This window comes from Mesoplodon densirostris, chromosome 11, assembly GCF_025265405.1.
Source record: "Mesoplodon densirostris isolate mMesDen1 chromosome 11, mMesDen1 primary haplotype, whole genome shotgun sequence".
Taxonomy (NCBI): Eukaryota; Metazoa; Chordata; class Mammalia; order Artiodactyla; family Ziphiidae; genus Mesoplodon; species Mesoplodon densirostris.
In genome coordinates this window covers 79,208,792-79,235,075 of record NC_082671.1, presented here as the reverse complement: position 1 = coordinate 79,235,075, position 26,284 = coordinate 79,208,792, and the positions used below count along the sequence as shown (strand labels likewise).

General features: G+C 45.1%; 1 protein-coding gene across 1 annotated transcript in view; it reads right to left on the bottom strand.

The window, feature by feature from the left end:
• The window catches only part of PAH (phenylalanine hydroxylase), a 71,370-nt gene that overhangs the window by 32,526 nt on the left and 12,560 nt on the right, over nucleotides 1–26,284 (bottom strand). Inside the window, exons 3-4 of the mRNA XM_060112764.1 lie at nucleotides 18,275–18,458; nucleotides 2,829–2,917 (exon numbers count right to left, since the gene is read on the bottom strand). Of these exons, the coding sequence (XP_059968747.1) occupies nucleotides 2,829–2,917; nucleotides 18,275–18,458 (273 nt within the window). The remainder of the gene's footprint in view (nucleotides 1–2,828; nucleotides 2,918–18,274; nucleotides 18,459–26,284) is intronic.

The following is a 26,284-nucleotide window of genomic DNA, read 5'->3' as shown; positions in this document are numbered from 1 at the left end:
CAGCCCTCTTTGTCTGAGATTTCTCCTCTGAAAATGAGAAAATACAATCCTCCCAGGATGGTTATAACGTTTAAATTTGGAAAATGTGGATAAAACATTTAGCACAGTGCCTGACATACAGTCCACGCTTAAGAAACGCTAGCTGTGAATGTCATTTGCTTAATAAATGTTTGTGGAAGGAGGGAAGGCGGGAGACTGCTGGCAGAAGAAAGGTCAGCTACCCCGTTTCACAGTCCCGCTTCACTAGCGAGCTGAAAGGCAAAGGCCCTTTACCCTGCATTTCAGGAACAATCTTCCTTGGCCTCATTTCTCAAAGTGGCTCTTTTGGAGGCCTTGAAGTGAGTTGCTGGGTCAAATGTCAGCACATGCTGCCAGGGCAGGGGGTCAGGGGAAGATCATCCTGAACACCAGGGGGCCAGGAGGAACAGAGGGTTCTTTCGGGGAGAACACCCAAGCCACTCCTCACGGCGAGGCCAGGCCCCGTGAGGCCCAGAGGCTGCAGGGAAGCACCCTGGAGGGTTTACTCTTGACATTGGCCCGTAAGTTCCCGGGATCTGATGAGAAGCCACAGGAAGGAACAGAGAGAGCCTGGCCTCCTCGTCAGGGGGACTGTGTACCTGGTAAATTATAGTTTTATGATAAAATGCATGCCATGGAGAGGCCAGGGAGCCAAAGACATGGGCTGGATCTGTAAAGACAATGAATTCCAGTGGAGTTTTAAGCCCAGCCCCGACTGCCTCTGAGGAGACACGAAGATAAAGAGAGGGAACAGGCCATATCTGAGGACTGGCCTCTTCCCCCACTGTTCCACATGAGCCAGACACATGGCCAACAGAAGGGACATGAGACAGGGGAGGAGGAGGCAGCTGGGAAAGAGAAGAAAATACCCCGATGGGGCCCATACCAGGTACAGGGTCAAGGGTGGCCAGCTTTTCTTAGAAACAGTATTTTTAGAGATGCTTTGCTCCCAGGGCAGAGCGGCCCGACACCGACTCGTCAAAGGGGATGTAAAGCTTCTCCTTGTACGACATTTGCCATCCCCAGGGCTCCATGGGACTGGGTTGCATCCTACCCAGGAAGATGAGACCGGCATCCAAACGCTCTGACTTTACCTCTACTTTTTGCAGGGAGAGGGTATTTAAATAATAAAGATGAGGAGCCTGAAATCCAATTTCTATCCTTAGATTAAGTAACTTCACAAGTAAGAATCAAAGAAGCTCTGGGAGTTCACACACACAGGCAGGAAGATTCACTGCCAAATTATCATAACAGTGAAAGACTGAAAACCTCCTAAAAGCTTGCTGTTGGGGGCTGGTTAGTAAGTTATGGCACTGCATTTAAAACATATATATTCATGTCTGTCTAAATAAAGAAATAAAATATTGATTATTTTTGGACAGTGTAATAGGTGATTTTTGTTTTTTCTGTTCTGAAGCCTAGGAGCAGGGGGGGAATTCACCTTTGCTTCTGTTTATAAAACACTTTCTCAGTGTAAAAAAATGCAGAATAGCACCAAGAGAAAAAAGAGAAATAAAAAATAAATAAGATAAAAAAAGAGATGATGGATGATCTTTATTTTCTTCCTCATGCTTTTCTGTATTTTGGAGTCTACTCTAAGGGGTTTATGATTTGAACTGGAACAACAACTGTTCATATTTTAAAAGGCCAGCCTACCCCCGAAATAGCTTGCTCTTTGTCTCTGTGAAGGGGCCTGAATTTTTCTGCCACTGGCTAGACTTTTGTCCTCAGGCACTGTGAGCACTGAGGTAAGAGTCAAAGGATCCAAAGTTCAGCATGGGACCTTAGAACAGTTATTTACTCATGTTGGGCCTTAATGAATCTGTCTGTAAAATGGGAACATCTGCTTTGCTTACTGAAAAGAGCCCTTGTGAAGAGCAAGTTCACAACCTGCTCAACTGTAAAGACCACATAAATGGAAGAAGAAAACGGAGTCCTGATGAAATGCAGAGGCTCCCAGCAAATTACAGTAACCATCGCTTTTGTGAAGGAAAACAGCTTCCATATCATTTAAAGACTGAGGAACCATTTGCCTGGGCAGAGAATAAAAGACCGTCAACATGATGGTGGCATTTCTCACCTATGGGCTGCTCCTCCCTGGAACCCTCCGCCCTAGAAAAGGGAATGATTAGGATCCCTGACACCGGTCCTTCACTTAGAAATATTAAAGGACACAGGACACAGTTCGAGTTCTCTGTCAAATACATCAGATCTTTTAAATTCTGACCACAACCCACCGCCCAGGCTCATCTTCTGACACTCTCACGCTCACACCTAACACGCCAGCCAGCCATTCCCCAAATATTCCAGATACTTTCAGAACGCTGAGCCTTTGCACATGCTGTACCCTCAGCTCATAAAGCCTCTCAGTTCCTTTATTGGACTAGCATCTTGTTCTCAGGCTTTGAAATCCAGTTCCAGTGTCACCACTCCCTACAGCTCCACTGTACCTGGCAGAGTTGTTAGTAGTTTAGTGTTTCCCAAACGCTTGATTTAAACCTCTGGAGTTGGACCAAGTCAGAAATAAAGATGATTTACATATGTGTGTGTGTTTGTGTGTGTGTGTGTATACACATCACTGACATACATATATGATACATAAACAATAGTTTCTGGATGTGGATAATGATCTGTATTTGCTTCAACAATAGTAACCATGATAACGATGATGCTGAAGATGTCTAAGTAGGCACTCAATAAATGTTTGTTGTACAAGCAAACAAAGATACATTGCTCCAAAGGAAGGGAGGGAAGTCTGGTGCGGGAGGGGAGGTACTAATAGAATCTCATCAGAGGGGCCATGGACTCACGGGGTGGTCTGCATCCAGTTCCGCTCCATAGCTGAGAATCTGATTGGCAAATTTGTCGAGCTCTTGAATGGTTCTTGGGAACCAGGGCACTGCAACACAGAAAGGGCAAAGTCCTGAGCAGCAGATTGGCAGGACACGGCCAAAGGCCTCACCGAGATCAGAAGCTTGGGACCAGCTCCAATTAAAGTCCATGGTGGTGGCAAGTGGGGTCTCAGATAACCCCCGAAAGTCAAATTTTATTTTCCTTGGAAACTAATTTTATTTACTTACTTGCTTATTCAACTTTACTGAATAAGTAAAGTTATTTGCTTATTCAACTTTACTGAATAATCAACAAAAATTTAAGGTATTTTAAGCATATACCGTGGGGATTTGATAGACATATACATGGTGAAAGGATTCTCCCCATTCACATGCATCACCTCACATATTTATCTTTTGTTGGGGGAGGAGTCTACTCTCTTTGCAAATTTCATTGATGCAATACAGTGTTATCGACTATAGTCATTATGTTTTACATTAGATCCTCAGACCTTAGTCATCTTATAGCTGAAAGTTTGTACCCTTTTACCAACCCCTCCCTATTTCCCGACCCTTAAGCCCCTGGCAACCAGTTATCTACTCTCTGTTTCTATGAGTTTACCTTTTTACTTTTTGAAGATTCCACCTAGATGTGATACCATGTAGTATTTAACTTTTTTTTTTCTGTCTGCCTTATTTCACTTAGCACCTTGGAAACTAATTTGAAAACACATTCCTAAACATACTCTCTTTCCTGGAAATTTTCTCTGAATTATCTCAGAATTCACCTCCTTTCCACCTATCGTGGCATAATGGAGTGGTTTTTGATGGTTTACTGTAGCAGCAGAATATTTCATGTAATATGTGTTTCAGGTATATTCCAGAATATAAGTTAGGTAAAACAGAACTGTTCTACTGTAAGCACAGATGAGCCCATGAGTTCTTTTCTCATGACCCCATCTTCCTATCATGAGTCTCCCTCCCAAGGGCCCACAGGGACCCCGGCAAAACCGTTTGATGCCAAAGCCAATTTGAAAGCCACTGGTGACAGAGAATGAATGCAGTCCGGCAGTTTGACGATGCCTTGCAGCACCTAAAACTCTGTGGGCTTGTTCTGAAGCAGCAGCATAGTGGGAGAGAAGATGGGGTCTGCATTGTGTGACCCACAGTGACTGGGTCCTGCAGAGGGACCTCAGGGCAAAGCACAGGTGGTAGCTCCTAAATGTATGTGGCCTTCAAGGAAGAAGACACACTGGGAGGGGAACCATCCTAAGAATGAACAGACAAGGACATTTTGAACTTAAGTTCCAAGAAGTCAGGAACCAGGCAGGAGCGCACTGTAGTTCTAGGTGCGTGGAGGGAAAGGAGGGAGGAAAGTTTAGGGGAAAAGATGCTGAACTTACAGCCAGTTAGGTCTGGCTTATAATCTAGGCCCCAGCTGCCTATTCATCTTCTCTGTGTCTCAGTCCCAACTCCATAAAACTGAGAATAGCAGCAACAGCAATAGAAAGCATCCCAAACATTTTTTGAGACCTTACCATGTGCCAGGTACTGTGCTTAGCATTTTTGGTGAAATATCTCCTTTAATCTGGGGATTGTTGGGGGGTGTAAATGAGAATGTAGGTAAAGGGTGCAGCCGAGTGGCCCACAAAACCTAGCTTTCCATCTCTTGCACGTTATTTCTGATTCTGACCCTGCTGGCGGCGGGGGGGGGGGGGGGGGGGTGTGCAGGAAAGAATATGTATGCCATCTAGTGGCCAGAGTGGGGAACTGTCTTCCATGGTCTACCATAACGGCATCAGACAAGCATCAGCTGCATTCCACCAAAAGAAGATGCTTATCTGAATAGCAGTAATAACGGTCCATTTAGAGCCTCGTTTCCATAGATCTGAGATGCTAAGCTTTCTACTTCCTATGTTAATAATAAAAACTAACACTGAGTATCATTGTAAATACTTTACTTAGTATTTGTACTATTGGTGGGTACTGTTGGTCTCCCCATGTTAAAAATGAGAAAACTGAGATACAGAGAGGTTAAGTGACAAACCCAAATACACACACTGCTAGGAAACAGTGGATTCAGGATTGAAACTCGGGCTTGGATGACTCTGTGGTCTCAAGTCTGGACCGCAAAATCTGTCCTGCCAGGTATGGGGGTGGGGAGCACAGTGGTTGTGAGGGCTGGAGCCTGACGGCCTGATTGTCTTTAGAGTTTCCCACCTGAAGGCTTCCATGCCCCTAAAACCAGCCCACTTCTCAAGGTGGGCTCCCTATAATAGTAGCAATGGGAACAGACGTAGTTAAGTCCAGCTAATGCTTATATAGCTCTTGCTGTGTGCCAGGCACTGTCCTAAACACTTTCCATACCGTACCTCACCCAATTCTCCTAACAGGCCCATGAGGTAGGAGTTATTATTATCCCCATTGTACAGAAGAGGAAACTGAGGAACATGGAGGGTAAGTCTCTTTATGGACCTCTGCGGTCCCAAAGGCTAGACTTTGGAGTCTGGGATGACTCAGCACCATGTTCTGCTCACTTAGCATGGGACCTGACTCCCCACTTTGTCACCTGAATTCTCCTCAAGCTTTTCTTTCTCCTTGAATCCAGTGCCTTCCCTTGCACAATGGACCTCTGTTGTCAGCAATGAAAATGGGGTCTATTCCCTACCCAAGTTTGGAAGGGCTTGAGGAAGGACATCCTATTGCAGTCAGCGAGGACTCGGGATTTCCTCCAAGACGCTTCCTGGTTCTCTAGCATGTTGTCTCCCTGTCACCTCACTTCCAAGGCAGCCCGTCCCCGCTCGTTCATAGTCTCTCTTTTGCCTAAAAATTATCCATAATTCTGGCAATAACAGCTGCCCCCAGCCCTTTCCTGTGGCACCCCTTTCTGACTTGGAGGGGCGGGGCGGCCATTAGCCTTGCCAAAGGCATTTCCATGATTATGTACTGAGCATCCACTACTACCAGGCACTGGACGTTGAGAGGTGAATACAGTGGAGTCTTCATGCCTGTGGTGCTTATATTCTAGTGAGGGTGACAAAGAATAAACAATAAATAAATTTAAATATATAACAATGCCGGGAAATTCCTGAAGAAGAACAAAGCAGTGCAAGGAGATGGGGATACTATTTTATATAACATCCTGTGGCTCCAGACCTCAGGGTGAGGGTCCTAGAGACAGGACACGACCTTGCCATGGCTCAAGGGGACTGTAATAGCCAGAGCCTGTTCCTAGATCTGTCCCAGATCTGGATCCCTATTTGCCTCAGGGAGACACAGACTGGTCATGGTTAAGGGCCTGGATAACAGAGCCACACAGCCTAGGCTTGAATGCTGTCTCTATATTTACCCTCTGTGGCATCCAGGACAAATTATTCCTCTTTGTGCCTCAGTCTTCCCATAAGTAAAGTGGGGATAATAAAGTATACTTTATAGAAACAACATAAGTTTAAAAGAGTTAATATGTGTGATTTGTTGAGAACAGTGTCTGGTACATAGTGAATACAGACTCATGTTGGAAATATTGTGGGTTCGGCTCCAGACCACCGCAGTAAAGAGAATAGCACAATAAAGTGAGTCACGTGAATTTTGTGGTTTCCCAGTACATATAAGAGTTATGTTTACATTATACTGTAGTCTATTAAGTGTGCAATAGCGTTATGTATGAAAAAACAATAAATAAAAAATACGTTATTGCTAAAAAATGCTAACCATCATCTGAGCCTTCAGTGAGTCACAGTAGTGATAGCAAAGATCACTGATCTCAGAGCACCATAACAAATACAATCATGAAAAAGTTTGAAATATTGTGAGAATTACCAAACTGGGACGCAGAGACAGGAAGTGAGCCAATGCTGTTGGGAAAATGGCGCCAATAGACTTGCTTGACACAGGGCAGCCACTAACCTTCCATTTGTAAGAAACACAGAATCTGTGAAGCACAGTAAACCAAAGCACAATAGAAGAGGCACTTCTGTACTAGTATTATTCAGCTGCAAGCTCCAGGGATTTTTTTTTCCTTTTACTCTGCTGTTAATATAGTGCACGGGGCAGAGTAGAAAGCCTTTCAGCAAGGCCAGGAGGTCAACCACTTATTCTGTTGTGTAACTGAGCGCGTATTTTATCGCTCAGAGCCTTAGTTTCTTTAGCCACGAAATGGATTAAAACTGTCATTCCCTATTATTGCCACCATTGCATACATTAAATGCTACAGGAAATGGGACACATCTTAGCACAGTGACCGGCCCACACGGTAAGTGCTCAGTCGGTGTTGACAATTAGGATGGGAAAAAGTTTAATGATGATGATGGAGAAGAAAAAGGAGGAGGAAGAAGAGGAGGAAGGAAGGGAGACTGGAGTTAGAAGCTCCTTTTCAATCTGGCTCTGATGTTACCAGGATTCCTGATCTTGGGCCTCAGTTTCCCCCTGTATAAAATTCGAGCTGGGGGATTCACTAGCCGCTGCAGTCCCTTTTGGGTTTCATATTCCAACTATGGAGGGCTGAGGCTGGCCAGAGGACACATGAAAATATATTGATACTTCCAGTCAATTAATGTGTCGGCCTCGCTTGTTTCTGGAAGTAGAGCCACTGCATTTCTTCAGCATCCAAAATGCATGGCCCCCACCATTTCCCTTTCTCTCACCCAAGAAACAGGGCTCTCTATTCCAGAGAAAAGCTTTGTTGTCCCCGCCTTGGTTCACAGCTGGGTGTGCCGGCCGGCTCCCAACTGAACGCCAGAGGGCAGCAGAACCAGCATATTTTCAGCTTTGGCTGACTTTTTTTTTTTTTCTTCTCTCCTCCAAAGGGAAAACACTTTGTAGTTGGGCCACATGGCTTGGTTCAGACCTCTTGGTGGAAAAAAATATCAGAGAACTTGAGAGGTCTGCAAAGACTCAAAGGATTCAAGTCTTGGCAAAGAGAAGGCAAAGGTCGAAGCAGCTAGGACCTAGTCAGGGAGACTGTCAGGGACCCCCAGGGGAGGGGGCACTGCGAGGCCATGGGGTGCTCACCCAAGTCAAGGGGCTTTCGGTGGCTTCTGGGCCCCATCATCATCCAGAAAAGACCCAGAACAGAGCAGGCTAGAGAAGTGGCAAAGCTTTGTGGCTAGTCACACAGACTCTGGAGCCAGACTGCCTGGGTCCAAATCTCACCTCTGCTACTTTGAGATGTTGAGACTTTGTGCAAATTACTTAACCCCTTTGTTCCCCAGGTTCCTATCTGTAAAATGGCTATAATAAGAGTATGTACTTCAGAGTGTGTGAGGATTAAATGAGATAAGGCAGGACTAGGACAGTGCTTGGCACAGATACTCACATTATGAGCATTTGGTATTATTATCACTATAGCGATCATTATTTTCATTAGAGAAAGCCAGGTAATAAGGGGGGATGGGCCTGGTACACACTTTCTCCAGGCAGCAGCCCAGTCCTACCTTTGAATCAGTTCCCCCATCCCCTCCCCAGACCTCACGTGACGTTAAGGTGTCGTCCCCCGGAGGCCCTTGGGTACAGCCTCTGCGGTAGAAAAGAGGACCCAGGCTGGGCTTGACGATTAAGAGAAGTAGTTCACCAGCTATCAGCCCGGGGAGCAGGGACGAGCAGGGCTTAAGGAAATGAGACCCAGGAGAGGCAAGTTCTGGGTGTTGGGGGTCGGGGGGGACCAAGGTCCTGCCATGGCTCACTGCCTGGGGAAGAGGCCCAGCTGAGCAGGGCTGGGAAGCAAAACAGGGTGCGGACCGCAAGTGCTAAAGGCAGGAGACTGCAGAGAAGCGACTGGAAGCCGGTAGGTCTGCGTTCAAGTTTCAGCTTTCCTACCCATCCCTCCCACAGAGAAAGTTCCTTGATTCCTGAGTCTCTGGCTTCTCATCTGTGAGACAGGTGCAACAGCCAAGCGCTCACCTACTCTTCGGTTAGGATGAGAAGCCTCTGACCCCCAGTAGGTAGACCTGTGTCATCCTTACACTTGAACCTCTCAAAAAAAAGTCCCAGGGACACTTGTCTGGTTAAGTAAGTCTCCGCAGGCCACTGGTGGCAGGGCCAGGGCTCATACTTGTGTCTGTATCCTCGACACCTGGGCTCTTCCAATTTCCCCAGCCCCAAAGTTACAGTGACCGTTTTTTCCTTTAAAGTTACATTTTTTGTGAGCTTCCTATACATCAGATGCTGCACTAAGCACTTTACTTCCATTGTCTGTTTTCATTCTCAGAGTAACCCTAGGGGGGTAGACACGATTATTTCCGCTTTACCGATGAGCAAACTGAGGCTCAGAGAGATGAAGCGACTTGTTCAAGATCACAGCACCGGCTGGGCGGGAATCCGAACTCTGTAGCTTGTGCACTGAACTTGTGCGCTGAGCTGTGCTAGGCTGGTTTAGAAAAAGGTGCAGGTGAGCGGCCCTTGACTTTAGATTTCTGTTCTCCTGCCTGGAGGGGGGAAGGAGATGACACACTAACACAGGAATTTACAGGGGCTTGAAGAAAATCCCTAGGACAGCCCCGGGTCCTCACCACCTTCCATCCCGAGCCCCCCTGGCTTTAGGGGCAGTAACTATTTAACACCTAAGTCCTTGGTTCCTCAAAGACACCTTCACATTTCCTTTCTCTTCTTCAGTGACACTCACAGGCCCTTCCCCTCCCACCCAGTCTCACTCACAAAGCCGGGAATCGAGACTGACCCCAGCGACCCAGGCCTCTGTTTTGAAAAGTTAAATCAGATTAGCTCATTAATGACCTTTGCAAATACATCCGCGGTGGGCTGGCCCCTGTGAGCCCCTCCACAGCCTCCCGGGCTGCGGGGCTCCTCAGTTAATGAATGGCTCGGGCAGGCTGGGGCAACAGAGGCCCTCTGTGAAGAAAGAAACATCCGGGGTGGGGGCGGGGTGCGGATCATTAATAAATATTGATTTGGCTCCAAGGGAAGCAGCCCGAGGGAGAGCTGGCCCTGGACACCCACGTCGTGGTCTCGTTAAGTCGGGGTCAACTGCTCAGCCTGGGCGCCGAGGAGTGGCTGGCTCAGGGATGCTCCTGAGCAAAAGCCTTCCGCAGCCCCCAGGCCTGGCTGGAGCCTGCTTCCCGGCCAGCGGGTCAGAACTGGCCCATTAAATTTATAGCAGTTCAAGGTGCAGCCTGGGTCCTATCTAACCCCCTCCCTCCACCAGCCCCAGGGTGTCGCCAACAAGGCACCCAGGCTTGCCCCAGACTTCTGTCTCCAGGCTGTCTCAGGGAGAGCCATAAATCCTCGGCTTCCTAGGCCCAAAATAGAAGGGTGTTTTGCACCCCTTTTTCCCAGGCTCCTGGATGTCCCCTCCGAAGCCTCCGACGGCCTCCAGCTGGGCAGAGAAGCCTTTGCTGTGCTGATCACAACAGATGAAGACTTCTGAGGGGGTTAGTTTTCTCTTTTAAGGAGCTTCCATTTTCTTTTTTGAAGAAGGAAAGCCCTTCAGGAAGGTCTTGGCAAGAACGGGTGAGTCAAACGCTGGCCGACGGAGCCAGGCTGGTCCCTGCCTCCTGGATGGAGCGGAGGCGTGGTCGGGCAGGGCCCACTTTTATCACTGACAGCCCAGGCAAAGCCTCTGATCTCTCCGTCCGCATGTCAAAATGAGAATGAGAACCAGATGAATAAAAGGAACCTCGCAGGAAGTAAAGAGTGAAATGGTGTGGAAATGAATAAATGGATGGAATGAGTGAGAGATACAAGGGAAATAATGAATAAAGCAAAGGGCATTGATTCCAATCACCAATCTAACCTGGAGACATCCTCCTAATAGCCTTTTTTTTTTTTTTTTTCTTTTTTTTTGCGGTATGCGGGCCTCTCACTGTTGTGGCCTCTCCCGTCGCGGAGCACAGGCTCCGGATGCGCAGGCCCAGCGGCCATGGCTCACGGGCCCAGCCACTCCGCGGCATATGGGATCCTCCCAGACCGGGGCACGAACCCGCATCCCCTGCATCGGCAGGCGGACTCTTAACCACTGCGCCACCAGGGAGGCCCCTAATAGCCTTTTTAAGATGTCACTTATCTTATAAACTTACCTATTGGCAGGTTGTCCACCATATTCCCAAATATTGAATTCTGTTTTCTGAGCACTCACATTGCCCTGAGATCTGATTACTGGCTACTTACAGCTGGAGTTACAGTCAACCGCCATTGGATCAAACAGAATGCATCTAAAGCCTTTTCCATATGTCTGTCCCCCTCCAGGAGCCCCTCCTTGGCCCTGCTCCCCCTCTCCCCACCATGCCCAAGAATGACTTCAGTGTATCTCCTAGGTGCTCCTGACACACGCCCACTTCCCTGTCCCTGCATAGACATGGCCAAACAGCAACTACCTCCTACACCATAAGACATGTGAGTCAAGGCACTACGTGTGTTGTTTTCCCTACTGCATCCCTCATGTGGCTGCCACTGAATGGATGCTCAATACATATGAGTTTCATGAATGAATGATCAACCGAATTAGGGCATAAATGTGAATGAAAGAGAAGAAGGTGGTAAAGCAGACTCTAGTTTTTGAGCAGGAGTAGTAAGGGAAAAAGGAAGAAAACCCCAATCGTCAGGATTTTAATAAGGAAGAGCCACGTAATTCATAAAATACTAAGGAAAAAGAGAATTCTAGGGGGAAAATGGCGTCAAATGCTACAAATATTTCAAAGAGGATGAAAACAAGAAAGAGGTTATTGCTTTTGGGATTGGATGTTGTCAGAGTGGTAAGGAAGAAGGAAGAAGAGAAGGAAAAAAAGGGAGGGGGGAAAGGGAAGGAGGGAGGGAAAAAGCAGGAAATCTGAATGTGAAGCTGTTTCCTAGGCCAGTGCTATTTCCAATATAACACATGGCCAAGTGCATAATGACAAGCATCTAAACCATGTTCACAGGAAGTCATCTTTGGGAATGAGATACCATTCCCAGGGCCCCTCACATTATCCCACAGAGGAAGTTATCTCCCTGGCTGCCAGGTGAGGCTGGCCCCAGTGAGAGGGTGACTGCCGCCAACTCCCTCTATTTTATTAGCCTGGTCAGTGTCCACCCCATGGAGCTGGTGGTGGCAAACAGTCTGACATTAAGCTGAGGTTATGGATCATAAAGCTCCCCCCTTATTGAGGCTTAAGGAGGAATAAGATCAAGGGCCTATTCAACTCAAGCAAGTTCAACTCAATCCATCAAACACCCTAACACACAGAGTGTCTTGCACGAAGACCCCATGAGCCCTAGAAAGTGGCCAAGTGGGTCTTAGGTCTATTTCACAGATGAGGAAGGAGAGGTAAAGAGGTCTTCCAGCTGGTAGGGAGTCAGATGGGATTCAAACCTAGCTGGCAGTGTACAGAATAGGAATCCAAATCCTGGCTCTCGACTCTAAACTAATTGCTCTTTTTGACTTGCTATGATAGTCCCTCAATCCAGCATGAATGGCAACTTGACATTCAGTTAAAATCATTTCATATTCCTTTATTACCCCTTCAGTTGAGGGAGCACACCTGTCACAGACAGAAAAGGGGTTCTCAGTCTAATTATTCACAATCCAAAAAGCACATCACGGTGGCCTTTCTTTACCAAAGATCAGGAGTTTGGGGATTCTGGCTTTGCCTCAACCATAAGATTCACCGGGTATCCTTAGAAAAGACTCAGGAACAAGTTTACTGACCATTTTGCATGGATCCTTTATGCCAGGCACATTGTGCAGAGTATATCACAGAATCCACACAACCGTACTGGCACGCAGATATCTTCCTTTTACAGACGAGAAAAGCTAGGCCTACAGAGGGCCAGCAACTTGGCCAAAACAACTACAGCCCTGGAACTGAACTGGAACAGTGAAGACTGCACAATCCACACCACGGTGCACGTGCACCACTGTCACACTTCCTAATGCAGAGAACGAGAATCACGTTATCTGTCGCCCCAGCTATCTGAGTTGACTGTTGCAAAGCTTCAGTGAGACAACCTAAGGGGAAAATCATTTGGATTTGGCATGCAAATAAGGAATTCCTGTTAGAATGAAAGCCTGCTTATAATCTTACGATCTTCCTCAGTTCGAAGCCCTGCGACCTGGCAAACAGACTGGCTCCAAATACAGCATTTACTCGGGATCTTCCCTTGCCAGCGAATAGAGCTGCCTCTGACAGATTGCGAAGGAGCAAGCCCTGGACCGGCTTCCAGCTGCAGGGTTGATGCCACCTTCCCCTCAATGGGCTTATCCTCTCAGCTGCGGGTCTGCTTGTCTCGATGAGGCAGAATGGAAACAAAAGTCCCATCCTCAGCTGCCAGAGGACTTCCGGCAACATCAACACAGGCAGCAAGCATCCCGGTAGACTGGAAAAGGCTGTCAATCAATCCTGTGTGTCTTTACAAACATGCAGACCCCGGGACTCCTGCAGGCGCAGGGCCACGAACAACTACAGCCCCGAGGCACACTTGGGGCTGAGTGAAACGCATGGGAGGAGGTTTGGAAGTGAGGAGGGGGACAAAGGAAAGATGATGGAAACAGAACAGAGGAACAGAGGGAGAGAGAGAGAGGAAAAGCAGGCACAGGTGACGGAAATGGGGAAAAACCCCGACCATCTGGCCCCGCTCCTGCCCTAAGCAGCTTCTCTCTACAGGGTCTCAAGTCTTTGGGAACAATGACCCTTTTGAAAATCTTCTCTCCTAAAAAATATGCATGCAGGTGCACATGTACCAGTTTGCCCCAAATCCCAGGGGCTTTTCAGACTCCTCCGAGGAGCCCTATCCTTCTTCCTCCCACGATGGATCTGAAACTTCAGCCTTATCATGGCACTGCCTTTCACGGCAGCAATGTTGAAGCAGAAAAGGGAAAAACTCAAGAGGGCTGGGAGGGGAGAGGGGCATATAGGAGGGAAGGAATAAATATAAGGATGTTACTTTGTCTTCTCACAATTAAATTTTTGTCTTCTCCACTTAAATCATTGCTTCAGGAATTAATCCAAATAAGAAGACACAGAAAATCATAAGAGCCCCTAGGCTAGATATAGGTAGTAGATAGATGAATAAATAAATAAATAGCCTTTCTACTCCCCACAGAAAATTACAGTTGTCCTGGCAGTCTGGACTCTCTTTGTTTCCACAGCAAGACCCTTACAATCACCACAGCATGAACAAAATCTACTCAGTGGCCAACTGCTCTTGGAAAAATAATGCCAAACAGATACATTTCTCAAAAGGTGATGATCCTACACCTCTGTCTAGCCAAGTCATTTTGTCCATCTGCTTCTCCTGGCTGCAATCTGGCTCCATGTAGGAATTTTCCATCCCCCCCACCCCCCGCTCAATGTAATGTCATGCAGAAGACTCAAAGGGAAAGGTAAAAGGATTAGTAGATTGATCGATGGAAGATATTAACGCTCTTTCATGTTGGGTTGAAGAAGGATTTGAGGTCATCAGGAGAGAGGGTAGCAGGAGAATAGACCTCAAGTATTCAAAAGACTCTCTGGATTAAAATCCTATTAAACTCCCATCAGCTTCTCTAGGAGGCATTTTAGAAGGTTGGGGTTTCTTTAACATGTCACCATAATTAGCCTTCCCTTAAGCTGTCTTGGGTGGGGAACTTTAGCAATTAAGAAACTGAAAACTTTCATTTTCTAGCGCCCACACGGCCTTTTGAACGGTTTGAAAACTAGAATGGAAAGTGGTTTAGCCTAATTGATTTGAGGGGTTCAGATCTCTCCCCTTCAACCTGCTGTCAGACTCGCCCCTGAGATCTGAGCCCCTCAATAGAAAGGGCATTTTGTCGAGTGAAAGAATCAAAGGTTCGGATCTATGATGATGCTTTTCTTCTTCTAATCATCCTCCCGTGGAGTTCGACAGAAAGAACAACTCTGCAAAGGAATGGTTGTTTCCCCTAAAAAGGTCTGTTTCTGGGCCCAGATTCCAGTTCACAGAAACTACCCCAGAAACCCAAAGGGCCTGTGTCTCTCAGCAGGTGCAAAGCTGGGCTGTTTCAGCATCACTGCATCGACAGCAGCTGGTCCGTTACGTGGACATGAAGGTCAGGAAACCGTGTCAGGGAGTGGCAGCCCATATGGGACAGGGTGAACAACCATCCAAAGGAATAAGGGTCGAGAAACACGTGTTGTTTTAAAGGGTTAGTCTGAGAAGTTTTTTCCTCACTAGGTAACATATCAATCCAACGTTAAACATCAACGCCCTGCCATTTTGAGCCCCGCCAGGGAATCAAACCTGTGCCACGTTCCACCTCGGATGAGCCCCACCCTGATGACGTGGCGCCTCTGGGTCAGAACGCTGGCTTCTTCACTTTCACACTTGCTGGGTCCTCAGAGTCAAAAGTGGAGAAGAGGTCCAATTCCACCAGCCGTGTCTCCATCACAGCACCCGCCCCTCTTTTGTATTCACCTGGCTGTCCCGTCATCCTCGCCAGCCTATGAGCTCACGAAGGACAGGCCGTGCTGACTCTCTCCTTCCGGCTCCTAGCACGGTGCCAGGCACAGAGCAGTGTTAGACATCCGCTTGCCCACAACTGCACAGAATTCACTCTGTGCCTTAAGGCAAGTCACGGCCTCCATTTTTTATGATGAAAAATTAAGGAGTCTGTTGGGCTGCCTGACCTGTGAGGTTATTTTCTAGTTCCCGGAATCTCTGAAAACGTAGTTGTGTACAGGCTGGCTTTTCATGGCTCCCGTGCTCAGGTCATAATTTATAATAACAAGGACGATAATGCTAAGAATAGAGAACTTCTGTTAAGCCCTTAAGCATGCTCGGTGCTGTTCTCAATGCTCCACTGGTGTTATTTCATTAATCCTGCGAGGCAGAGACTCGTACTCTCATCTGATACAGTGATAGACTGTGGTGATCAGTGATTTGCCCAAAGTCACACCAAGTGTGTATCCTGGTTCCGGAGTCTGGGCTCCTAACGGTTCTTTCACATCTTATTTCTGAGCCTCCCGTTCAGGCTGCCAGCCCTTCAGCTGATCTCTATGCATCTTCCCTGTCTCCCCAGGGGGCTGCCTGCCTGCCTGTCAGTTGCTTTGATTTCCTACCCCAGGGCCCCAGCTGGCCTGGCCTCTACCTGCTCTAAGCAGAGGCAGAACTTGACCCACGATTCGGCAGGCCCTTTGCCCTGAGTGCCTGTGGCTCCTGTTGGGAGCAGGTGGCCAGAAAAGCAAGAGAAGGCGGACATCAGGGCAGCAGCTCACTTGGGAGGTGGAAGAGGAAGGAAGGCAGACAGGGTTAATGTGAGGAGGAATTCCAAGTACCCGCCCCCAGGGACCAGAGACCGTGCGCATCGCTGTCCACCCTTGGCAAAGGCAGAAGCCCAGGATGGACTTCTTCGTCTTGGTTACAGCCACAGGAGGACACGAGCAAGAAGAGAGAAGGCCTCCTAGGATGGCCTCGGAGGTGTCTTTTGGAAAATGTTTCAATGGCCTATGCAAAGAGGTGGGTCTTGTCTCATTTTAAAGCATCTCTGCCTATTAACATACTATTTTCAGGTACGGAGCCTGAAATCCTCTTGAGCTAGTCTTCAATGTTTTGGCAAGAAAAAAAGCTTTTGATTTTACAGTAGAAAAAAATGTTTGATTATATAGGAAAAAAGTAGTTCATCTCAGCAATCACACTTCTAAGTATTTAATTAAATGAGTCAAAAACTTATGTCCACAGAAAAACCTGCACATGAATGTTTAACAGCCTTACCCATGGATGAACAAGATGTGGTACATCTATACAATGGAACATTATTCAGTAATTACAAAAAATGAGCTATCGAGTCACAAAAAGGCATGGAGGAACCTTGCTAAATGTAAAAATAAAACAGCCTAAAAAGGATATATTCTCTATGATTCCATATTCATAATGCATGACATCCTGGAAAAGTCAAAATCATGGATACAATAAAAGATGAGTGGTTGCCAGGGGGGAGGGGATAAGGAGGGAGGGCTGAACAGGGGGAGCACAGGACATTTTTAGGGCATTGCAGCCATTCTGCATGAGACGTAATGGTGGATACATGACATTATGCATTTACCAAAACCAACAGAACTACACGATACAAAGCATGATCGCTAATGTATAGCCTCTAGTTAATAATAATGTATTAGCATGGCTCATCAATTTAACAACCATCACATACTCTCATTTATCCAGCTGGGCACTGTTCTAAGCACTGACTATGGAAGATCTCATTTAATCCTCACAAAAGCCCTATGAAAAATTGAGGTCAGAGCTGTTAAAGAGACTTGTCAAGGGTCTCAAAGCCAATAAGTGGACAAAGTAGGACTTGAACTGAAGCCTGTCCAACCCCAAGCCCATACTCCTAATTCCTACACTCTACTGCCTTACTCCCCTCCAGGGCACATCAATTACATTCTGTAATAGGGAAGAACAAATCTGACTCCATATTAGAGCTGTTTCTTTTACTTTAACTTTTGTACTCTGTTGCTTGTGCTTAGTCATGATGGCTTTGCTCGTTTTGTAAAACAATGTTGCCTATAGCCTGAAATTTACAGGATAGCCTATTCTCAGGGCTCCTCTGTTTAAGAGTTCATACATACAGGGATAACTAGTTGCAGAACAGAGAATAGTATTTGTTTTGTTGGAGGTTTATAGGAATATCATGACCTGACCTATGTGGACACCTGCAAGAACAAAGGATTCCTGCACCAAGAAGTTTGCAACAAACAAACCCTTTCGCCTTTTTAGTATCAAAGAAGGCCTGAATGCTTTGATAAGGTAAGATGGTTCTTTGAGACACTAGTCTGCTATCAAGTCGTTATTCCTTGCCCTAACAACTCGTCTCCTGATTTATTGGCCTGACATGACCCGAGCAGAACAAGTCTGGACTCAGTAGCAATTTCAGCAAGTAAATAAGGGGTCAGAGCAAGCCTTGACAACTGCTCTGTTTAGCCATTCACTCACAAGCATTTGCTGAGAGCTGTGTATTAAGCACTGTACTAGACTCTGAGGATATTAACATAGGTAAGAGACTCTCCCTGCCCACCAGGAGCTTGTAATCTAGTGGAAGAGACAGAGAGACAGTGAAAGACCTAAGAACAAGGAGTCAAGGAGCTCCAGCTCCAGAACTGACAGGTCATGAGAAGGACTTGGGGAGAGGCTATGAGATGACATGGAGATAACTAAAGAATTTGTCTTGAAATTATATTTATATAGAAAGCACCCTGGATACCCTAATCATCCTACCTCTAGAAATTAGGAAATTGAGAGCAAAATAATCCACGAATGAAAAATATATGAAAATTGCAGCAGAAGACAACTAATATAAGAAACAGCTATCTTGAGGTAGGGGGAAAAGAAGATTTATTAAATGTCTAAATATGCCAGGTACTCGTCTGAGTCCCTAACCTATATCCTCTCACTTAATCCTGGTCTTCCAGGGTAGAGATTACTTTTGCCATTATTTTATGATGAGAATGTAGGGTCATCTGTGTTGCAAAAATTCTCTCTCTTACCTGTGTCTTTCTTCTTGTCCCTGGAAAGCTCGTGCACAGTGGCACCAATGTCATGCCTCAAGATTCTGATGATGTTTGCCAGAGTGGGCACGCTGCGTTTATCCAGATAGGTGAAAAATTCATACTCATCTTTCCTTAAACGTGAAGGTCTTGATTCAATGTGGGTCAGGTTTATATCATTCTCCTAGAAAATAGGTGAAAGGGAGTATATGAAGGAGGCAGTCACTGGAATTGACACAGACCAAACACTCAAAACCAGAGCAAAACACAACGAAAGGAGGAGAGATGAGGAAGAGGAGTTCTTCTTTTTGTCTTTTTTTTTTTTAAATATAAGAATAGAAGGGCTTCCCTGGTGGCGCAGTGGTTGAGAGTCCGCCTGCTGATGCAGGGGACACGGGTTTGTGCCCCCGGTCCGGGAAGATCCCACATGCCACGGAGCGGCTGGGCCCGTGAGCCATGGCCGCTGAGCCTGCCCGTCTGGAGCCTGTGCTCCACAATGGGAGAGGCCACAACAGTGAGAGGCCCACGTACCACAAAAAAAAAAAAAAAAAAAAAAAAGAATAGAAGAAAGTCTTTAACACTGCAGAAGTTGTTTACCTTTTCTTCTGCAAAACCAAATAACTAATCACAAGAGGTGGGGGAGATAGTTCAAATGCCACAGAATTTAATCACGTGTAAATCTGCTCAAGGCTTAGAGTTGCAAACATAAGATTTCATTGGGTCAGTGGTTGCCAAAAATATTTACACAGGAAAACCTCCTTTCCTGAATGACATCTCACAGAATCTCAGTAATAGTACCTCAATAAATAAATCAATAAATACAAGCAACATTGTTCTGCTTGAATAGAGTCCACAGGAGTCAGGCTTCTTGGGTTTAAATCAAAGTTCTTAATTATATTGACTATGAGACCTTATAAAATGTACTTTCACATTTCTAACCGTCAGTTTCTCCACCTGTAATTTGGTGGTACTATGGTACCTGCTTCATAAATTTGTTGGAAACATTGGATGAGATGATACAAACACATTGCCAGGTACTTAGTAAATGCTCAGTTAAAATTATCCAGTATAATACCATTCATATTTTTATATAATTACTTTTCATTCAAGTTATGCCACAAATGTATATGTAGCACCTACTAGGTACTGATCACTCTGCAAGGTGGTTGGGATATATCAGTGAACAAAACAGACAAAGATATTTTCCTTTACAAAGCTTCCATTCAGGTTGTGAAGAGACAAACAACAAACATAAAAGACAACCGATTTGTGTATTATTTTATAATGATTATAATGATTAAGGCTGAGGGAAAAATACAAAGCAGAGCAGGATGAAGGGAACGGGCAGTCCTGGGATGGAATGAGGGAGATTTTTGCAGTATTTAATAGAGTGGACACATGAGGCCTCATTGAGAAGGGAAGGCTCATGTACAGGCATTCATTAAATGCCACAAAAATAATACTCACTTAATAAAATTTCTCACCTTCAATGTCTTTAGCTGGTGGTACTTTAGTTATTATGGGGTTTGTCATTTAAGAACTATTTACTTAAATTGGTCCTCAAATTTGAATGTGTGGTACTCATCTGCTACTTATTCAAAAGTTTGATTTCATTGACAGTACTGTTCTTTGTGAAGAAAACCAAGCCTCTTTACTTTATTAAAATAAAAAAGGGGGTTGCCCCAAACGTTGAAATGGACAAAATGTACCCAGAAAAAATGTTTAACTTGAATAACTCTATAGTTTCAAAGAAATGAAATTCATTGACCTTGTAGTTCAAGAAGTGTATCTTTTTTCTTGATGGTTAGTGGCATATGGTTGAAGAGCACAGGGATAATTACAATAACAATATCTTTTTGCATTTGAATATCACTTTACAGTTTAGAATTCTTTTCTGTGACCTTCCCAACAGACCTCTGAAGAGGTTAAGGAACATGTAAAAAATGAAATCAGAGATAAAGATGCTTTGTTAAAAGTGGCTGGAGAGGGAGGCCCTTTTCCTCTAATCTCAGACATTGGTCTCCTAACCACACAGCCTTTCCTGCCAGAGATAACGGTGAGCATCCCTCAAACATCAGCTTTTATCATTGTTATTGCTATTATGCCAACCCCCCACCCCAAATGAAACCTCTGTGTATAGCAAACACAGTAATAAGCATTCCTACGCAGGCACCCTTCCTGCTCTTTCTTCCTCATAATTTTCAGGGGTACATGATGGAGCTATTATTTATGGGCACCAGCTGCAGAGAACACAGCCCCTGACCAGGTCACCCAATGTGGGAGTCCCGACTAGAGAGAGAGAATGTGGAGGAGAGAAGGCCAGAGAGATAGCGGTGGCTCTAAAGCTTTTTATGCAAACAGAGGTGACCTCCTAAACGCAGCCAAGAGCCATGTCACCCTTCCTGGCTCAGGATGATAGAGAATGCTTAAGCTCCGCCCACTATTTACCTAAGTTGAAACTTCAAATGAAGAGATAACCAATGTCTGCCTTGTGTAGAGCAGAGAAAACAGCAAAGCCAAGAACCAGGAGTGCACACACCGTCGGCATGGTTATTTGCAAGACAGTATGGGAGGGCGGGTGGCTAGGAGGTGAGAAAGGGTGTAGAGTGAAAAAAAGGCTGGCAGGCAGACTACAGGCTGATAATGTTCCCCACCCACACCCCACCGCTCGCAATGTGACAGCACTTCCAGAGAGAAGCCTCTCACTTTGGGAATAGCCATAAGACAATGTATGCCCCATGACTCAGTCTTTATAATTCTGGAGACCTAACTAATGGGAAAATTTTTTACCTAAATTTGTAAGCTGACTAAATTCCCATAATAGGGGAATGGTTAGGTGGACTGCAGTGTAATCATTCAGTGGAGATTATGTAACTATTAGAAAGAAACCAACACAACATGCATAAAATACAGCGCCAGTAAGCACGCCAAGATATGAGTGATAGTCTCTAGATGACGGACCTAGGGCTGATTTTTGTCTCCTTTCTATTTTCTTTTTTATCACAGTTCAACTTTTCTAAAAACAACATTTATTACTTTTATAATGAAAATTTAACTTTCTCTCTTAAATGGTTATAATGACAGCCACTTGGGAAAATACGATGGATATAGATATGTGATCATTAAAATATGTTTCAAAAAATTATGCCCAGGCCAAGGAAAAAAAAGGCTAGAATGAAATGCATCATGGTGAGTTAGGATGAGATTATATGTATCTTCTATTTATTTGCCAAATGTCTTATAATATTATGCATATAATGAAAATTAAATTATATCTTTTAAGTGAGTGAAATTTCTGGCTAAGAATATCCAGCCAAATTTTTTAAACGATTTCTTTCCCATTTGAATCAATTTGTTAACAATTAACTCCCTAGCTTGGCATGCAATTTCCTTAGTGGAGTTTTTCCAGTTTAATAGTGTGGATCCTTAGATAGATACCAATAATTTTGGTGGTTGCTAAGAGAGGCTTTAGAAATGAACCTCCAAACCTGATTATGATCTTAGTTACCTTTTAGTAAATGAATTTTTATTTTTAAACAAGGGCTCTATGCAGGTTAAAAATTGACCCCTACACACTCAGCACGTCTTGGGGGAGGGATAAAGAAAGAATTCTTTGTGTTAATACACGTGGACATCTTAGCAGAGGCAAGAAAGGTTTAGAGTTAAACATTCCAAAGACAACTTCACAATTTGTCCAGTAGTTAATTTCTGCGTACAAGATGGCTGAGCAACAACTTGATTACTCAGGACCCTTGAACAGACAGTGTGGGGATCAGAGAAAAGCAAAGTGGAATGAACAGTCTATTTGAACAAGGATTGACCAGATCCATGAGGAAATCTTTCTAAAAGGGGATTCGTCACAAGTGGATAAAGCTATAGATACACAGAATGAATATGATGAATTGTGAAAAACAGATTCATGCTTCTGGACCTTTTCTTGACCTCCAGCTTAGGGCCCCTTCCTCTCCTCCTCCATTTCATTCCTCAAGGAAAGAAGAATGGTACAGCAAAAAGCATGTGAGCTTTGGAAGTAATCTGAGTTCAAATTCTGTTCTGTTGTTCACTACCTTTGGATACTTTAGTTGGCCATTCTCAACTTTTGTTTGTCTCTGTTTAAAATAAAAATCATAATATTACCTGGCAGCTTAATGAGAATTAAAAAGAGGGAAAGTACCTAGCACAATTGTGGCTTCGTTCACAGATACTCAGTAAGAATCATTATACACTACCTTTCTCAACCTGGTGTAGAGACACATTTCCCTGGGAATTGAAACACATTAAGCTGATGAGTCATTTTACCCTTTCATATTTGCTTTACCTTAAACTTTTCTCAGCTTTTTCCCTGAGAGCATGTTTTAGAAAGGAGAAGGAAATGCTGAGCATATTGTTAGATGAGACTAGACTGGAAAGGGGGAGCTTCTCGGACCCCCTACATGCTGTTGCCTTGGCATAAGTGCAAATGAAGTTATGTCCTGGCCTGTTTCAGAGCTTTCTGGGGGCAACATCAAAGACAGTCACAAACGATGTCCCACGTCATTGGTCTCAAGTAAACGGACAGGAGGCTTTCATAACTCAGCCGATCCAACACCTTCCTTGTACCAAACACTGTCCTAGGTGCTGGGCTACAACAGCAAACAAACCCGGAAAAACCTGGGGACTTCCCTGGTGATCCAGTGGTTAAGATTCCATGCTCCCAATGCAGAGGGTGAGAGTTCAATCCCTGGTCGGGGAACTAAGATCTCACATGATGCATGGCGTGGGAAAAAAAAAAAGAAAAATAAAAACAAACAAAACAAAAACAAAAAAGCAGGAAAAATTGCTGCCCTCCTGAAGCTTACATTCTTGAAGGAAAAGACAAACAATGACTATGATAAACAAGTAAAATATACTGCCTTCAGATGGAACAGACAAAAATTAGCAGGAAAGAGAGACAGAATATTCCAGGGGTTCAATGGAAGTGCCATTTAAACAATGGGGTCAGGAAGTCCTCAAAAAATAAACAGGTGACATGTAAGCATAGACCTGAAGTCAGTGAGGGAGTAGGTCATGAGGGAACAGCAAGTGCAACGGTCCTGGGGTCAGACATTGTGCAATATGACTGAGGACCATCAACGAGGCCAGTGTGACAGGGGCAGGGTGAGCACGGGGCAGAAGGCAATAGGACATGAGGCAGAGAAGTAACCAAGAATGACCTATCGGCCGTCATCTTAACTTTGATTTTCACTTAGAGTGATATTAAGAAGCTAAGAGAGGTAATAGGGCAGAGAGAGAGACATCCTTTGACTCATGTTTTCAAAGGAGCAGTCTGGCAGCTATTTTAAGAATAGACTGGGGACTTCCCTGGCGGTCCAGTGGTTAGGACTCTGTGCTTCCACTGCAGGGGTCATGGGTTTGATGCCTGGTTGGAGAACTAAGATCCCAGAAGCTGCATGGCGCAGTCAAAAAAAAAGAAGGAGAAGAAGAAGAAGAAGAAGGAGAAGGAGAAGGAGAAGGAGAAGAAGAAGAAGAAGAAGAAGAGACTGTAGACTGTTGTGGGACAAAGGCAGAAACAGTGTGGGGACTATGTCCACATTTGGGGTGAGAAATGGTAACTACAAAGATAAGTCTCACGAAAGTACAGGCAGGGCTTCCTGTATATTTTACTGATCTCTGCTCACGAGAGGGCCAGCAACAGCCCTAGCTGACCAGGAGTCTGAAAATTAAACCCACTGGGCTGAACAGGAAAGCAGGAGAAGCACAATTAAATTCTAGAGGGAGCTCAAGATCATCTCCCACTCTACTGTGGAGGAGAGTTCTTGGGCAGGTTCAAGCTGAACTTTCAGAAGGATTCACGCCCTGGAGACCATCTTTTGGGATCCCACTCTTGCTTCTCCTGGAAGGGTCTCTGTTGTAATCTCTTGGTCTTTTCTTCCTTCGGTCTTGTCCCTCTTTTTTAGGTTATTTCTTCCCCCACCCTCCCTTCCATGTGGTTGGGATTGTGTCCAGCTCGGAGGGAACCCCTTCCTGGCGAAGAGCCGGGCTAGCAGCTTAATCCAGGCTCTTTTCAAGGCTTTAGAGAAAAGAGCTTTTTTGTCCTGAGTTCCCCTTTCTCCCTTTTCTTGCCACTGGAGAGAGAAAATCAAAATGGCCCAGTGGCCTTTTTCAGTCCAGGCTACTGATGCGCAATCACAAGTCATGTGCCATCAACGGACCACAGCACTCTGTCTACATTTTCACAATGTGGGATCTAACTTCATGATGAAAGTTTAGAAAGTCAGCTCTGTGTTGCTGTTTCTTCAATCTGGAATGTACGTCCCCCCTTCCTCTCCCATGGCCAACCCTCTAGGTTTCAGCTTAAACATTATATCTGCAAGAAACCTCCCCTGGCCAATTTTGCCCTAAGCCTGGGTTAAGAAAGCTCATGGAAGCTTGAGCTCCTCCACGTTCTAAAGGGGCAGAGACTGACTGCCTGGCTCTTCGCAGTCTCCTCAGCTCTTATATATGGTCTGACAACAGCCAATACCTAGAGACTGTCATACAGAGTGAAGTAAGTCAGAAAGAGGAAGACAAATACTGTATATTAACGCATATATGTGGAACCTAGAAAAATGGTATAGATGATCTTATTTGCAAAGCAGAGATAGAGACACAAATATATGAACAAATATATGGCCACCCGGGGGGGAAAGGGGGGTGGGATGAATTGGGAGATTGGGATTGACATATATACACTATTGATACTATGTATAAAAGAGATAACTAATGAGAACCTACTGTATAGCTCAGGGAACTCTACTTGATGCTCTGTGGTGACCTAAATGGGAAGGAAATCCAAAAAAGAGGGGATTATATGTACATGCATAGCTGATTCACTTTGCTGTACAAACACAACATTGTAAAGCAGCTATACTCCAATAAAAACAAGTAAACAAACAAACAAAACCCAGCCGATACTCAAAGTACATTGATTGAATGCATAAATGAGAAAATAAGAGCTCATTGACTATCTGATGAGGGGAAGGCGTGGGTCATCTGGGCAGAGGTCACACATAGAAAGTGAATGCGACAAATATAGACTGTATATGTCATATTTAGACTATAAACAAATATATAGATTTGTTTTCAAAAGACCAATCTACCATGAAAATGGAAGGTGAACTTGGAAGCAGTTTTTACCTCTAAGTGTCTGGCCTTGGGCAGCTTGCTTAGACTGAACCTCTGTGTCTCCATCAATTAAATGATGACAACTGAATACACCCATGCATTGATACTTTAGATCTCTGTATATCTGCCTGTTTGCTTGTTCCCTCCCCTGGCCAATTCATGGGAAAACGATTAGCGGAGTGCTGGCAGGGGAAGGGAGACCTCTTCTTTGCAACTTCCCCCAGGAGCCTGCTTCTAATTTTATAGCCCATTACTAAGCCACTCGCAGTAAAGGCTCTCGGGAGACTACTGTTCTAAGAAGGCGCGGGATGTGAGCACGTAGAGGCTAAAAATATAGAGAGGTATGGAAAATGCAGAGAATTAAGAGATCAATCTGCTGAGGACAGGGTGTTTGTGGGTTGGCAGATAGAGGGTTGGGTATGTTTCTCATCGTTTGGCCCCAATTCACTAAACCATCTGCTTCACTGTCCCTACCACCCACCCAATACATGTAAACACTATACATCTGTATCTTCATTATAATAATCAAGCCTATTGTGTTGCATTCTGATGTTGTTACTAGCTGAAGTCTAATAGACCACAAGCCCATTGGAAGGCAACATCATCCCTTAATGGGATGATGACTTTGGTGTTGATCATCTAAGGAAAAGACAGCAGTGCTCATTAAGCATGGAGGTGACTGCAGGAGTACTTAGCAAGGGACTCACAGGGAGCAGGTGATTCTCCCATATGGCATGTTTCTCCTCCATTGCCAATCTTGGAGGAGCTGTAATGTTTTTTTTTTTTTTTTTATCTTGGCCATACTGTGTAGCTTGCGGGATCTCAGTTCCCCCCCAGGGACTGAACCTGGGCCACGGCAGTGAAAGC